Source organism: Hippocampus zosterae, chromosome 20, assembly GCF_025434085.1.
Source record: "Hippocampus zosterae strain Florida chromosome 20, ASM2543408v3, whole genome shotgun sequence".
NCBI classification, from domain to species: Eukaryota; Metazoa; Chordata; class Actinopteri; order Syngnathiformes; family Syngnathidae; genus Hippocampus; species Hippocampus zosterae.
Window position 1 is genome coordinate 11,751,167 of NC_067470.1, and position 17,142 is coordinate 11,768,308.

The 17,142-nt window shown below is 41.9% G+C and overlaps 1 protein-coding gene across 1 annotated transcript; it reads left to right on the top strand.

The window, feature by feature from the left end:
• The first annotated feature begins 6,034 nt into the window (after positions 1 to 6,034).
• Positions 6,035 to 16,811, top strand: LOC127593082 (gamma-aminobutyric acid receptor subunit pi-like). The gene is made up of 3 exons (XM_052054307.1): positions 6,035 to 6,293; positions 14,297 to 14,487; positions 15,177 to 16,811. The coding sequence occupies exons 1-3, from the start codon at positions 6,050 to 6,052 to the stop codon at positions 15,540 to 15,542; spliced, it is 801 nt and encodes a 266-aa protein (XP_051910267.1). The 5' UTR covers positions 6,035 to 6,049; the 3' UTR covers positions 15,543 to 16,811.
• The last annotated feature ends 331 nt before the right edge of the window (positions 16,812 to 17,142 follow it).

Consider the following 17,142-nt stretch of genomic DNA (forward strand, 5'->3'; position numbering starts at 1 on the left):
AAGCCACAAAACGCCCACTAGTTCACTAGTAAGATCATTTTGAGGCTTACTAGTGAACATGTAAGCCACAAAACGCCCACTAGTTCACTAGTAAGATCATTTTGATGCTTACTAGTGAACATGTAAGCCACAAAACGCTCACTAGTTCACAAGTAAGGTCATTGTGACGCTTACTAGTGAACATGCAAGCCACAAAACGCCCACTAGTTCACTAGTAAGATCATTTTGACGCTTACCCGTGAACATGTAAGCCACAAAACGCCCACTAGTTCACTAGTAAGATCATTTTGAGGCTTGCTATTTGACAGGTAAGACACAAAACGCCCACTAATTCACTAGTAAGATCATTTTGAGGCTTACTAGTGAACATGTAAGCCGCAAAACGCCCACTAGCTCACTCATAAGATCGTTTTCAGGCTTACTAGTTGACACGTAAGCCGCAAAATGCCCACTAGTTCACTGGTAAGATCATTTTGAGGCTTACTAGTGAACATGTAAGGCCATAAATGTGCCCATTAGTTCACTAGTAAGATCATTTTGAGGCTTGCTATTTGACATGTAAGCCACAAAACACCCACTAGTTCACTAGTAAGATCATTTTGAGGCTTACTAGTGAACATGTAAGCCACAAAACGCCCACTAGTTCACTAGTAAGATCATTTTGATGCTTACTAGTGAACATGTAAGCCACAAAACGCTCACTAGTTCACAAGTAAGGTCATTGTGACGCTTACTAGTGAACATGTAAGCCGCAAAACGCCCACTAGCTCACTCGTAAGATCATTCTGAGGCTTACTAGTTGACATGTAAGCCGCAAAACGCCCACTAGTTCACTAGTAAGATCATTTTCACGCTTACTAGTGAACATCTAAGGCCATAAACGTGCCCAGTAGTTCACTGGTAAGATCATTTTGAGGCTTGCTATTTGACAGGTAAGACACAAAACGCCCACTAGTTCACTAGTAAGATCATTTTGAGGCTTACTAGTGAACATGTAAGCCACAAAACGCCCACTAGTTCACTAGTAAGATCATTTTGAGGCTTACTAGTTGACATGTAAGCCGCAAAATGCCCACTAGTTCACTGGTAAGATCATTTTGAGGCTTACTAGTGAACATGTAAGGCCATAAATGTGCCCACTAGTTCACTAGTAAGATCATTTTGAGGCTTACTAGTTGACATGTAAGCCACAAAACGCCCACTAGTTCACTAGTAAGATCATTTTGAGGCTTACGAGTGAAGATGTAAGCCACAAAACGCCCACTAGTTTACTAGTAAGATCATTTTGACGCTTACTAGTGAACACGTAAGGCAATAAATGTGCCCATTAGTTCACTAGTAAGATCATTTTGAGGCTTGCTATTTGACATGTAAGCCACAAAACGCCCACTAGTTCACTAGTAAGATTATTTTGACGCTTACTAGTGAACATGTAAGCCACAAAACGCACAGTAGTTCACAAGTAAGGTCATTGTGACGCTTAGTAGTGAACATGTAAGCCGCAAAACGCCCACTAGCTCACTCGTAAGATCGTTTTCAGGCTTACTAGTTGACACGTAAGCCGCAAAATGCCCACTAGTTCACTGGTAAGATCATTTTGAGGCTTACTAGTGAACATGTAAGGCCATAAATGTGCCCATTAGTTCACTAGTAAGATCATTTTGAGGCTTGCTATTTGACATGTAAGCCACAAAACGCCCACTAGTTCACTAGCAAGATCATTTTGAGGCTTACTAGTGAACATGTAAGCCACAAAACGCCCACTAGTTCACTAGTAAGATCATTTTGATGCTTACTAGTGAACATGTAAGCCACAAAACGCTCACTAGTTCACAAGTAAGGTCATTGTGACGCTTACTAGTGAACATGTAAGCCGCAAAACGCCCACTAGCTCACTCGTAAGATCATTTTGAGGCTTACTAGTTGACATCTAAGCCGCAAAACGCCCACTAGTTCACTAGTAAGATCATTTTCACGCTTACTAGTGAACATCTAAGGCCATAAACGTGCCCACTAGTTCACTAGTAAGATCATTTTGAGGCTTACTAGTTGACATGTAAGCCACAAAATGCCCACTAGTTCTCTAGTAAGATCATTTTGAGGCTTACTAGTGAAGATGTAAGCCACAAAACGCCCACTAGTTCACTATTAAGATCATTTTGACGCTTACTAGTTGACATGCAAGCCGCAAAACGCCCACTAGTTCACTAGTAAGATCATTTTGAGGCTTGCTATTTGACATGTAAGACACAAAACGCCCACTAGTTCTCTAGTAAGATCATTTTGAGGCTTACTAGTGAACATGTAAGCCACAAAACGCCCACTAGTTCACTATTAAGATCATTTTGACGCTTACTAGTTGACATGCAAGCCGCAAAACGCCCACTAGTTCACTAGTAAGATCATTTTGAGGCTTGCTATTTGACATGTAAGACACAAAACGCCCACTAGTTCACTAGTAAGATCATTTTGAGGCTTACTAGTTGACATGTAAGCCGCAAAATGCCCACTAGTTCACTGGTAAGATCATTTTGAGGCTTACTAGTGAACATGTAAGGCCATAAATGTGCCCACTAGTTCACTAGTAAGATCATTTTGAGGCTTACTAGTTGACATGTAAGCCACAAAACGCCCACTAGTTCACTAGTAAGGTCATTTTGAGGCTTACGAGTGAAGATGTAAGCCACAAAACGCCCACTAGTTTACTAGTAAGATCATTTTGACGCTTACTAGTGAACACGTAAGGCAATAAATGTGCCCATTAGTTCACTAGTAAGATCATTTTGAGGCTTGCTATTTGACATGTAAGCCACAAAACGCCCACTAGTTCACTAGTAAGATTATTTTGACGCTTACTAGTGAACATGTAAGCCACAAAACGCACAGTAGTTCACAAGTAAGGTCATTGTGACGCTTAGTAGTGAACATGTAAGCCGCAAAACGCCCACTAGCTCACGCGTAAGATCGTTTTCAGGCTTACTAGTTGACACGTAAGCCGCAAAATGCCCACTAGTTCACTGGTAAGATCATTTTGAGGCTTACTAGTGAACATGTAAGGCCATAAATGTGCCCATTAGTTCACTAGTAAGATCATTTTGAGGCTTGCTATTTGACATGTAAGCCACAAAACGCCCACTAGTTCACTAGTAAGATCATTTTGAGGCTTACTAGTGAACATGTAAGCCAGAAAACGCCCACTAGTTCACTAGTAAGATCATTTTGATGCTTACTAGTGAACATGTAAGCCACAAAACGCTCACTACTTCACAAGTAAGGTCATTGTGACGCTTACTAGTGAACATGTAAGCCGCAAAACGGCCACTAGCTCACTCGTAAGATCATTTTGAGGCTTACTAGTTGACATCTAAGCCGCAAAACGCCCACTAGTTCACTAGTAAGATCATTTTCACGCTTACTAGTGAACATCTAAGGCCATAAACGTGCCCACTAGTTCACTAGTAAGATCATTTTGACGCTTACTAGTGAACATGTAAGGCCATAAATGTGCCCACTAGTTCACTAGTAAGATCATTATGAGGCTTACTAGTTGACATTTAAGCCACAAAATGCCCACTAGTTCTCTAGTAAGATCATTTTGAGGCTTACTAGTGAAGATGTAAGCCACAAAACGCCCACTAGTTCACTATTAAGATCATTTTGACGCTTACTAGTTGACATGCAAGCCGCAAAACGCCCACTAGTTCACTAGTAAGATCATTTTGAGGCTTGCTATTTGACATGTAAGACACAAAACGCCCACTAGTTCTCTAGTAAGATCATTTTGAGGCTTACTAGTGAACATGTAAGCCACAAAACGCCCACTAGTTCACTATTAAGATCATTTTGACGCTTACTAGTTGACATGCAAGCCGCAAAACGCCCACTAGTTCACTAGTAAGATCATTTTGAGGCTTGCTATTTGACATGTAAGACACAAAACGCCCACTAGTTCACTAGTAAGATCATTTTGAGGCTTACTAGTGAACATGTAAGCCACAAAACGCCCACTAGTTCACTAGTAAGATCATTTTGATGCTTACTAGTGAACATGTAAGCCACAAAACGCTCACTAGTTCACAAGTAAGGTAATTGTGACGCTTACTAGTGAACATGTAAGTCGCAAAACGCCCACTAGCTCACTCGTAAGATCATTTTGAGGCTTACTAGTTGACATGTAAGCCGCAAAACGCCCACTAGTTCACTAGTAAGATCATTTTCACGCTTACTAGTGAACATCTAAGGCCATAAACGTGCCCACTAGTTCACTAGTAAGATCATTTTGACGCTTACTAGTGAACATGTAAGGCCATAAATGTGCCCACTAGTTCACTAGTAAGATCATTTTGAGGCTTACTAGTTGACATGTAAGCCACAAAATGCCCACTAGTTCTCTAGTAAGATCATTTTGAGGCTTACTAGTGAAGATGTAAGCCACAAAACGCCCACTAGTTCACTATTAAGATCATTTTGACGCTTACTAGTGAACATGTAAGCCACAAAACGCTCACTAGTTCACAAGTAAGGTCATTGTGACGCTTACTAGTGAACATGTAAGCCGCAAAACGCCCACTAGCTCACTCGTAAGATCATTCTGAGGCTTACTAGTTGACATGTAAGCCGGAAAACGCCCACTAGTTCACTAGTAAGATCATTTTGAGGCTTACTAGTTGACATGTAAGCCGCAAAATGCCCACTAGTTCACTGGTAAGATCATTTTGAGGCTTACTAGTGAACATGTAAGGCCATAAATGTGCCCACGAGTTCACTCGTAAGATCATTTTGAGGTTTACTAGTTGACATGTAAGCCACAAAATGCCCACTAGTTCTCTAGTAAGATCATTTTGAGGCTTACTAGTGAAGATGTAAGCCACAAAACGCCCACTAGTTCACTAGTAAGATCATTTTGACGCTTACTAGTTGACATGCAAGCCGCAAAACGGCCACTAGTTCACTAGTAAGATCATTTTGACGCTTACTCGTGAACATGTAAGCCACAAAACGCCCACTAGTTCATTAGTAAGATCATTTTGATGCTTACTAGTGAACATGTAAGCCACAAAACGCTCACTAGTTCACAAGTAAGGTCATTGTGACGCCCACTAGTTCACTAGTAAGATCATTTTGAGGCTTACTAGTTGACATGTAAGCCGCAAAATGCCCACTAGTTCACTGGTAAGATCATTTTGAGGCTTACTAGTGAAGATGTAAGCCACAAAACGCCCACTAGTTCACTAGTAAGATCATTTTGAGGCTTACGAGCGAAGGCAGTGGCTCACTACGATCGCGCGGGCATCTTAGCGAAAAAATGTTGTCTACCCACAAGCATTGCAATAAAATTGTTAGTTATTTAGTAGAGCTAAACATCTCTTTATTTTCGCGATAAGCAATGAAGATGAACAAAAAGTTGAACCAAGCAACAACACTTTTGTGGGCCGAAGGCCCACCTTACCAGCCTTCCGCAGGAACTAGCTGATGCGCCGCCCAGAGGGCGGCACACCAGCTTGTTTGTTTATAAGGAATAAACCTATTATCGATGTATATTGTTGTTGCTTGTGTTATTATCATATGCAATTGAATAAGTAGACCATTTCAGAATTCGAAATTTGGGACTCTCTAAATGCATAACGGGACTCATACTTTTCTGATCAGCAAGTCCCTGGGACTACTGAATTATCACTATATATATATATATATATATATATATATATATATATATATATATATATATATATATATATATATATTGCGCGTCGTCCCGCACGCGGTCTGTCCTTCCGTCTGTCCCTTTTCAAAACGTACCTACTTCACCGCACCGCTGCGCGAGATGAACAAAAAGTTGAACCAAGCAACAACACTTTTGTGGGCCGAAGGCCCACCTTACCAGCCCTCCGAAGGAACTAGCTGATGAGCTAGTATATATGTATATATATGGTACCTCTTACAAAATTGGTTCTGGAAGAAATGTTTTAACTAGAAAATGTTGTAAGTAGAGATGTGTTTTCCATGTAAACACCCTAATAAATAACAAACACATAAGCCCTTCATAAAGATGAAGCTGCTGCTCGCCCAGAGGTACTCAATTGTTATATTCAATGTATTTGCTAAGGAGATTGGCATGCTTGCTGCCTTTTGTCTAAAAGGTCACTACCCCAAGCTGGTCTTCCACTTTGAGCTGAAGAGGAGCATTCTGTACTTCATCCTGGAGACATATGTCCCATCAAGCCTATTGGTGGTTCTTTCTTGGGTCTCCTTCTGGATTTCGCTGTCCTCTGTTCCAGCACGAATTTGTATAGGTATGTACCAGTCAGAAGTAATGAATGTGTAAAAACACAATATGCCAAGCATATTATATATTATGCATAACAATACAACACATGAGGAAAGTACACCATTTTTCAATTATAAGCAGAGAAGCATGTAACCATGTCTTAGAATTATGTACAGCATCACAACAACACATTTCATTTTACACAATGCAAACAATTTAGAACAATTACATAAAACCAAGGGTCCTATTTTCATTCACAGTGCAAGTCTAGCACAAAGCAGATTCAAACTGCACATGGGTGGACTTTTCTTTCTTTTGGCATCTTGCTCGAATTGGGAGCAACATAGTGCTTTTGTGCTGTAGCATGTCGTTGTGAAATGAGCCTGTTCTCGGCCAATCGTGAAGGCATTCCTCATTTTCCTTAAAATCAAGGCAGTCAGCATACACCCGAGTACGCCGTGCTTGACAGTGTGGAAATATTTTGAAGATGCTAATATTTGTAATTCATTCAATGAATTGATTTCTATAAGATTCAGAGAGATTGTCCCACGCTGGTCTCATATTTATGAATGAAATCCGTCGCAGACGCATTTGTCTGCCTGCGCCTCAATCAAATCAATAAAATCACATAGCATGACCTGTCCTGCACAATAAACCTCCTTTTAGCTCAGCTAAAATCTCGTCTGCTTTTGGTAAACACATTTGCAGATGCGCTGGGGGTGAGGAAAGAAGGCCCCGTGATGCTTTGCGAGTCTAGCGATGCCTTTAAATTATACATCCTATGAAGCAAAGCAAAATGTTTTGAATGAATTAAGGTCACGTAAAACACAAAATAAAAACCAGTACATATGATTATTTTAATTTTCCTTAGCACATGCTTATTGCACGTTTTACTCATGATTTCACTGTCTTACACATGTAAAAAAAATGCTTGATACCTGAGAAGAGTGAACTATGTTTGCAAGATTTTATTGATGTATTTATCATTAATTTCATAATATTCAAAGGACAAATGTGCATAGTGTATACAGTAGTTTTGGCTCCATGTTATAATTCACTAAACCGTTATCCCTAAAAATGTTTTCAGGCCACAGTATCACCTTTGATTTTAAATAGCACCAACATTTCAGGAATCCTGGTCCATGATCCAAAGTTTTATTTAAGTTGAATGTCGTATCATCTTAATTTTTAGTTTGTACATACCGGTACCTTAAAGAATGGCATTAAGGTGCTCAACCGGTTAGCATGTCCACCTCCCAGCACAGAGGTCCAGGGTTTGATTCCAAGCTCTGGCCTTCCAGTGTGGAGTTTGCATGTTCTTCCTGTGCCAGCGTGGATTTTCTCTGGTTGCTCTTGTTTTCCCTGACATCCCGAAGACATGTGTGGTAGGTTAATGGAACACTCTGTCTGTTTATGAGTATAAATCGGTGGTTGTTTCTGTGAGCCTTGCGATTGTCTGTCAACAAGTTCAGGGTGTACACCACCAACTGCCCGAAGATAGCTACCTCGTGAGGATAAGTATTTCAGATAATGGAGGGATGGATACCGAAAAGAATTCGGGCTCTCAGCAAATGATGGTTATGTAACGGCAGCTGGTGCGATATGCTGCAGTTTACATCTCATCTGATTTGTCAACTTATTACAGATATTATCAGTGACTAATTGACTAGCAAAATAATTGCGAGATCCCTCTGTGAAAATTATTATTGCATAGCCTACACAGACTGGTTTACTGCTCAACATCACATGACATGCATAAAATATGCCATGGAAAGCAGAAAATGAAACCTGAATTAGAAGTGTGTGTGTGTGTGTGTGTGTGTGTGTGTGTGTGTGTGTGTGTGTGTGTGTGTGTGTGTGTGTGTTTTATCCTGTTTTGTCGACCAACGTCATGATTTTGACCTTTCTGCATCGCCCCATTTTTCTGTAAATAAATATTTTTTTGTTGCAATCTTCATCTGAGTTTATATTTGTAGAGTCCAATTCTATCTGGAACCTTCCGGACATCGTGACACCACTCTGGTCGTTGTCAGGCACATCTTTTAGACCACATCCTTGCCAAGAGCTCTCAGTCTGTTTGTTTGAAGTGCAACAAGATTCGGACCGTGATGTTCATGATTGCCCAAATGCACCACATATTTCGAGAAATCCATTTATATATATATATATATATATATATATATATATATATATATATATATATATATAAAAATCCTCATCTCACCCCTCGGGTGGTGTCCGTCCCTCATTCAGCTCGGGTCCTCTACCAGAGGCCAGGAAGCTTGAGGGTTCTGCGCAGTATCCTTGCTGTTCCCAGCACTGCACATTTCTGGACTGAGATGTCCGATGTTGTTCCTGGGATCTGTTGCAACCACTCATCTAGTTTGGGGGTCACTGCCCCGAGTGCTCCGACCACCACAGGCACGACTGTCACCTTTACCTTCCAGGCTCTCTCCAGCTCTTCTCTGAGCCCTTGGTATTTCTCGAGTTTCTCATGTTCCTTCTTCCTGATGTTTCCATCACTAGGGACAGCTACATCCACTACAACGGCTTTCCTCTGCCCTTTATCTATGATCACGATATCTGGTTGGTTCGCCATTACCATCTTGTCAGTCTGGATCTGGAAGTCCCACAGGATCTTCGCTCTGTCATTCTCCACCACCTTCGGAGGTGTTTCCCATTTTGACCTTGGGGTTTCCAGTCCATACTCCGCACAGATGTTTCGGTAGACTATGCCAGCCACCTGGTTATGGCGTTCCATGTAGGCTTTCCCTGCCAGCATCTTACACCCTGCAGTTATGTGTTGGATCGTCTCAGGTGCCTCTTTGCACAACCTACACCTTGGGTCTTGTCTGGTGTAGTATATCTGGGCCTCGATGGCTCTGGTGCTCAAGGCCTGTTCCTGAGCAGCCAGGATGAGCGCCTCTGTGCTGTCCTTCAGGCCAGCCCTCTCTAGCCACTGATAGGACTTCTTGAGATCAGCCACTTCAGTTATGGTCCGGTGGTACATCCCGTGTAGGGGCTTGTCCTCCCATGATGGTCCCTCTTCCAGCGCCTCATCTTCTGTTCCCCATTGTCTGAAACATTCTCTGAGTACGTCATCCGTTGGAGCCTTCTCCTTGATGTATTCATGGAGCTTGGATGTTTCATCCTGGACAGTGGCTCTCACACTCACTAGTCCCCGGCCTCCTTCCTTTCGGCTTGCGTACAGTCTCAGGGTGCTGGATTTGGGATGGAACCCTCCATGCATGGTTAGGAGCTTTCGGGTCTTAACGTCCGTGGTCTGAATCTCTTCCTTTGGCCACCTTATTATTCCTGCATGGTATCTGATCACTGGCAGGGCATAGCTGTTTATTGCCCGGGTCTTATTCTTGCCATTGAGCTGGCTTCTTAGGACTTGCCTCACTCGCTGGAAGTATTTGGCCGTAGCCGCTTTCCTTGTTGCCAGTTCGAGGTTGCCATTGGCTTGTGGTATACCAAGGTACTTGTAGCTGTCCTCAATGTCTGCTATTGTTCCTTCAGGGAGTGAGACCCCATCAGTGCAGACTACCTTTCCTCTCTTAGTCACCATCCGACTACATTTCTCAAGCCCGAATGACATCCCGATGTCGCTGCTGTAGATCCTGGTTGTGTGGATCAGTGAATCTATGTCCCTTTCGCTCTTAGCATACAGCTTTATGTCATCCATGTAGAGGAGGTGACTGATTGTAGCTCCATTTCTGAGGCGGTATCCATAGCCTGTCTTGGTGATTACTTGGCTTAGGGGGTTCAGTCCTATGCAGAACAGCAGTGGGGAGAGTGCATCACCTTGGTATATGCCACATTTGATGGACACTTGGGTAAGTGGCTTGCCATTGGCTTCAAGTGTGGTTTTCCACATTCTCATCGAGTTCGCAACGAAGGCTCTTAGGGTCCTGTTCACCTTATACAACTCCAAGCATTCAGTGATCCATGTATGTGGCATCGAGTCATAGGCTTTCTTGTAATCAATCCAGGCTGTGCACAGGTTGGTACGTCGGGACCTGCAGTCTTGTGCGACTGTTCTGTCAACCAGGAGCTGATGTTTGGCTCCTCTGGTATCTCTACGAATGCCCTTCTGCGCTTCGCTCATGTATTGATCCACGTGTCCACTTATCTTAGCCGCGATGATTCCTGACATGAGCTTCCATGTTGTGGAGAGACAGGTTATTGGCCGATAGTTGGATGGGGCTGCACCCTTCGAGGGATCCTTCATGATCAGGATTGTTCGCCCTTCGGTTAGCCATTCTGGGTGAGTCCCATCACTCAGCAGCTGGTTCATTTGTACTGCTAGGCGCTCATGGAGTGCTGTGAGTTTCTTTAGCCAGTAGGTGTGGACCATGTCCGGGCCTGGTGCTGTCCAGTTCTTCATATCTGAGACTCGTTCCTGTATGTCTGCCACTGTTATGGTAACTGGGTTCTGTTCAGGCAGGTTGCTGTGCTCCTCTCTCAGGGTCACCAGCCATTGTGCACTGCTGTTATGTGCAACCTCCTTCTCCCATATGCCTTTCCAGTACCTTTCAGTTTCCAGTCTTGGTGGGTCAGCTCTGTTGTTAGGAACCTGCCACTGAGCGTACACTTTCGCAGGTTGTGTTGCGAACAGCCTGTTTATTCGTCTGGCTTCATTCTCTTTTGTGTACCGCTTTAGGCGACTGGACAAGGCTTGGAGCCTTTGTTTGGCAGTTTCGAGTGCTTCAGGTATGGTCATCTGGATGTACTTCTCGGGAATCGGCCTTTTCATCACACCTCTCTGGGCCTCCGTCAATTGACTCACATCTTTCCGGGCCGCCTTGATCTTAGCCTCCAACCGTCTTTTCCATGGTGGGTAACGTATCTCATGGTTGCTCTTATAGCCCAGAGTCTCCAGGATCACTGATGCTGAAGCGTATATCAGCTCATTGGTTTCTGTGATCGTTACGGTAGAGATCGCCCTCAGTGCTGCATTCACACTTTTTATGAGACTTTCAGATGGTACTTCACATAGTCGTTGTAATCGGTTTCTAGGTTGCCCAGCTTTCATTCTCGCCATGATCTTCGCTTTCAGGTCAGTTGCTGCCTCGCTCAGCATTTCATTCATTGGGGCTGGCCACCCAATCTCATCATCTGCATTCATTGGGGCTTGCCTCTTGTATGACCTCCTCCTCTGATCTGAAAGCCTGGGGCCCTTCACCATGGAACCTGCGTTGTACCTCATCAATCTCAAGTTGTGACAGCAGTTGCCGTTTGTGGATGTTGGAACACTGAGCTACTAGTTGTTTCTTGGTCAACCGTGACTGTGGGTTTCGAAGTAACCATTTAGACCACATTCTCTGCATGTAACCCCTCTGACTAGGGTTGCTTGAGTAGTAGCATTCCAACAGAGCCATGTTATCGCATCTCGCCCATCTCCGCTTTGTTCCAGTAGCCCATTTTTCATCAAGGTGCTCTGGTCCCCCAGCACCTGACGCAGACCTTGTTTGGCCGGGCGACGTCTGAGCCGGCATGTCATTCGTTTTATTGTCTCTCATCATTGTATGAGGTAGGCATTAGCGTGAAGGATCTTGCCACACTGGATGGTGTTATGTGCTCATTTTTGCCCCAAGCGGGATTCGAACCACCGTCTCCCGTATGCCAAACCGATGCCTTACCAACTGAGCTATCCAGCTATATATATATATATATATATATATATATATATATATATATATATATATATATATTAGAGCTGTCAGTTTAGCGCGTTTTTATTGGCATTAATTTAAATGAATTTTAACGGGATTAAAATTTTTCTCGCGAGATTAACGCGGCACACGTCACAAGCGGATGTTACGTTGCTCTATAAATACACCAGAAACAAAACAACAAGCGCGCTGCAGAAATCCACGCCCATGTCCGTTTTGCCAGCCACGGCAGTGCGAGACACCGAAAACTGATACTTAAAGAGTTTATGAATGGAAAGTTTACTTTTAAAAAGTTGCCATATTGCTCCACTGACAAGACCAAAGTTATCTGTTCTTCTCTCTCTCTCTCTGTATCGTACAGGTATACGATGTATGCCACTAACGCGATTGTTACTTGTTTGGAACTATTTTGTGTGGAAGGTTACAGCGTTCCGTGTCCATATAAATAGAGCGGGTGGAGCTTCTCTGTGTTAGTCTGACAGTGACAGTGCGCTACAGTGTTAGCGACCTAGCGAAAATCAAACGTCTCCAGTGTTGTCATCGAACCAAGTGTAGTCATTCGAAATGAGGTCTACACAAAACCGTAGAGAGACTTCCGCGCAAGAAGGACCAACACAATCAACATAGCCTGACTGTGCTAAGGGGAGTGAAATCTCCCACCCCCTTTCAGAATGGTTTGCCCTTGCAGCACGGGGGAAGTGCGTGTGCTTGTTTGTATGGCCGGCAGTTTCCAATACAGCGGCACATAATGAACACTAGTGTCCGGTGTCTTGTTATTCTTCAACAAACAAGAAACAGACTGCTGTGTTGAAAGCAAACTTGAGAAAAATGAAGTATGCAACCATGGTTTAAATACACTATAGGCTGAGTACTAGTGTGCCTTAGATGTGCACTTTATAATATTATATTGCTCTGTTTTGATTTCATTAAAAAAGCTGTTAAAACAGCTGTTGTGTGACAAAATATTTTTTTCACCGTTATTGATGGACAGTAATATTGTGTGAGAGATTGTGTGAATAACTGCACAAAGTGAAAAATGTTCATGTAAAATTGAAAATCGAAATTGTTATTTCAGTAAATATTTGCATTTGGCACGTAGAAAACTGATTCATGATTCCATGTTGATGAGAGCATTAAAATGGGGGGGAAAATAGGACAAAAATGTAAAAGGAAATTCAGAAACGATAAAAAATGTGTAAGTAATCACGATTAATTTTTTAGTTCATTCGAGTTAATTATGACAGTTGCATTTTTAATTAGATTAAATATTGTAATCGTTTGACATATGTGTATATATATATAATATACATATATAATATATAATATATATAGATAGCTAGATAGACAGATAGATAGATAGATAGATAGATAGATAGATAGATAGATAGATAGATAGATAGATAGATAGATAGATAGATAGATAGATAGATAGATAGATAGATAGATAGATAGATAGATAGATAGATAGATAGATAGATAGATAGATAGATAGATTTATTTATTTTATCAGTCAAAGCAAACCTGTCAAATGTGAAGCTGTGCAAACATTCAAGCACAAGACAAGTCAAGCAACACTGGTCACCTGTGACATGATCTGACTGATGTCAAGTCAGAAGGATTGGTTGTTGTTCTATTTGATTTTTCATCAGTGAAAGCAAGAATGAAGTGGAAAATATATCAACACGGAACTGGCAATTGCGAGGTGAGGAAGTGTTGGCGGAGTGTGTAGACTGTGGGCGGGGGACAATTTAACAATATGAGATTTTGTTGTTTTTGTGTGTGTGTGTGTGTGTGTGTGTGTGTGTGTGTGTGTGTGTGTGCGTGTGTGCGTGTGTGCATGTTATAATATCCGCCCTCCTAACTGAACCTTCTGCTCCCCCCTCACCACCCGAGGCAAAATTGTCTAGAACGACCAGTGGTTGGGAGTAACAGTGTTTTACTGTCTCTTTTTCTGACATTGTCCTTTTTTCAAAGTTGTCCAGAAACATTTGTTTCTTCATTATTTTCTTCATTTTAAGGAAGCTTAGATCATGGATTTAATTTACCAGGCAAAGACATTGTGGCAAAGAGGCAAACATGTTCAAGTGACACAGAGACAAGCTAGATTGATCATTTTTAAAATAAAAGATCCTGTGGGCTCAAGTAATCCACCTCCATTGTACTGGTCCACTGCCATTGTATTTCGAAAAAAATCTTGATCTCAAGGGAACGGGAATTCAGGCTTCTGGCTCAAGACATTGCACACATGCTTGGAATGCGGGGCTCGTCCTTCCACAATGTTTCTAGCTTACCTTGTTTATTAAAGAATGTGTTCCCTTTGTCATTTGTCCGTGTATGTGTTCCATGGCAGGAGTGACCACAGTACTGACCATGACCACTCTGATGATGGGAGCTCGCACGTCGCTTCCGAATGCCAACTGTTTCATCAAGGCGATTGATGTGTACTTAGGAATCTGCTTCAGCTTTATTTTTGGAGCCCTCATTGAGTATGCTGTGGCTCATTTCTGCACCCTCACTTACAGCGACCCGCATATGCTGGTGGTGAGACACTCCTGTTATTATTCTGTTTCCATTGTTGTGGTCGTTGCTCTTTGTTCACCGATCATTAAGATGTTTTTCGATACTGTGCTTGAGCGTTGTTTTTTTTTTTCATTTTTAGGTACTGTATCTATTTACTCACAAACCAAATCCTAAAAGGAAGCGAGGCAAAAATATTCTTTACTTTAATATTGTTCTATGCGCCTCCACTCGAATAAACACGGCATTCTGATTAATATTGGATCTGTGTAATACGAATTAAGCTATGAAATGCACCTGTTTTTATCCATCTCAGGGGGCGGGCATTGACTTAAAATCACATCAGAGTTGATCAGGGATCAATTAACGACCAACTGTGGCTCACACTTTTCTGGGTTTGGTCATTTGAGCAACGGTGATGTCATTTTCAGTCGAATGACAAAATGGCCGCTCCTGAGATGGATAAAAGAGGGTGGATTTTAATGCTTAATTCACATCCTACAAATGCAATATTAATAAGAATGCTGTGTTGAGATTGTAGTGGGGCAACATAAAATATATTGTAGTACTGTATATCTAGAGTATTTCCCATTAAAGTACACCAGTCGTTAGTTAGTCAGCCCGTCACTTAATCAATAAGATAATGTTATCAACAATGATATGTGTTATTGTTGTTTCAAGCGCAGCTAACATTCTCATTTACTTTGCTACAGTATGGCCACCAATTGCATAACTTTGATGACGAAATAAACGGCATCGTCACCACCATCTCCAGCCCCTGTGACAGGGCCAAGAGACGCAAGGAACCTGACGCAGGTCCCGCCGCTGCTCCCGCCACCAGCGAATTGGCAGTCGATCCATCCAGCCAGACAGGCAGCGAGCCCAAGCCCGAGGCTTCTCCTCCAGAACCCACCAACTGGTGTTTCATTGCTCTGGCCACCTTTCGCAAACTTCTCAGTTTCATAAGCTGCTGTCACATAAAAAATCCACACCACATAGACAACTACTCAAGAGTCACTTTCCCTTTGTCATTAGTCCTTGTTAATCTTCTTTATTGGACGTATTATTTGTACTTTTAGCATTTATCCCTAGTATTTAGACAGGGAGTTTATTTCACTCAATGTACAATAAGTGTGACTTAGGTGTGGTTCTGAGGTGAGTTTTTACTATTTCTAAGCAGCAGCATAATGAGAATGAGAAAGATTGTTTTTCAGGAAGAAAAAAAAAGTGTCATTATTGTAATTCAACGTCACTCTTTTAGCATACTTAATGCTGACTGGTGAGGTCTGGTAGACTACAAAGCTCGACATGAAGAGGAGTAATTGCTTCCAAAGATGAAAACCATTCCGTTTGCATATTTCCCACTGTAGCTCATTTATTGTAATTGTGTCTCGTTCAGCTTGTAAGTGGCGAATACACAGAAGATGGAGCTGTAATTTATGCTGGCCAAAACATCCAGGGGTGCTGTGCACGGGCGAATGGGCTTACTCGTTGTCTGACTTTTTCCAAGTGATATTTTATTAATTGTTCTTTTCTGCCTGAATGTTCACATCTTCAGTACAATTGGCTAATATGAATAGGCAGTGGCAGAAATAAAATAAAAAGAAAAAAAGAAAAAGACCCAATGCAAAAGAATAACATGATGGAAACTTCAGTTCCGGGAAATATCACAAACAGTTTATGTAATTGTCTTTTACACAAAAACTCTCAATACTACCTAAATTACAGCAGATAAATACATCATTTAATGGGGCTGCTATGAATAGTTCAGATTGTAACGAAATCAGAAAATTACACCATTCATTCACCCGTTTTTGTTCGGTGTCACAATTCACATTCCTTAGACAGCACACCAAGCCTATGCTTTCTTATCAGCTAACCAACTCTGGCTGGCTGTCTTACTGGAATATTTCTTTTAAAATACGGTCATGTGATGTTATCAGATGTTGGTGTAGGTTAGTACTGAAGTGCTTATCTTCGCCAGATATGTCATTTCAATTTTTCAGCTATTTAGAGCTGAGTCGAAAATGTCATTTCCATTGATCTGTTTTTGGAAGATGTTATTACTGGCAATGCTCTTTACCTTCTTAACAGCTCCAAAATGATGGAATCTTCTGGACTGTATCAGGAGGTCGCTGTAAAATAAGTTTACACTGAAATATAGAAATACTACATGACATTTAATAACTGCTTACGCCAACAAGTCTGGAAAAAGCACACTAGAGTTAGAGAAAAGCAGAAAGAAGGAGTAGAAAAAGAACAGATGCAAGATGGAAATGTTTTCATTTAAGCAAACTACCGGTACTATTCAGTTCAAACTTACTGTCAATGCATTTGACAAGGTGATGTGTTTGAAAGACACATACGTAGACCACAACCTAGACGGTACGGTTTGTTGTACAGTCTGTTTGCTACCTTTGTCCGAGGAAGCAACATTTATGATGGCCATGGGCTGAATATGTCGACCAAAGATTATAATCAGATTTAAAAGTCAAGTCAAGTCAAGTTTTGAGGAGTGCATTCTCAAGTACCATGGCGGCATGCTGTCGGTCTGCAGATTAACGTGACAGCTCCTATGTCAGACAATGGGGCAAATCTGCCTGTTAATTTTGTTGTTGTGTTCTATACCGCTATAATATGCTCTCACATAGACTGGAGTGAGTTGATTTATTCAGATGG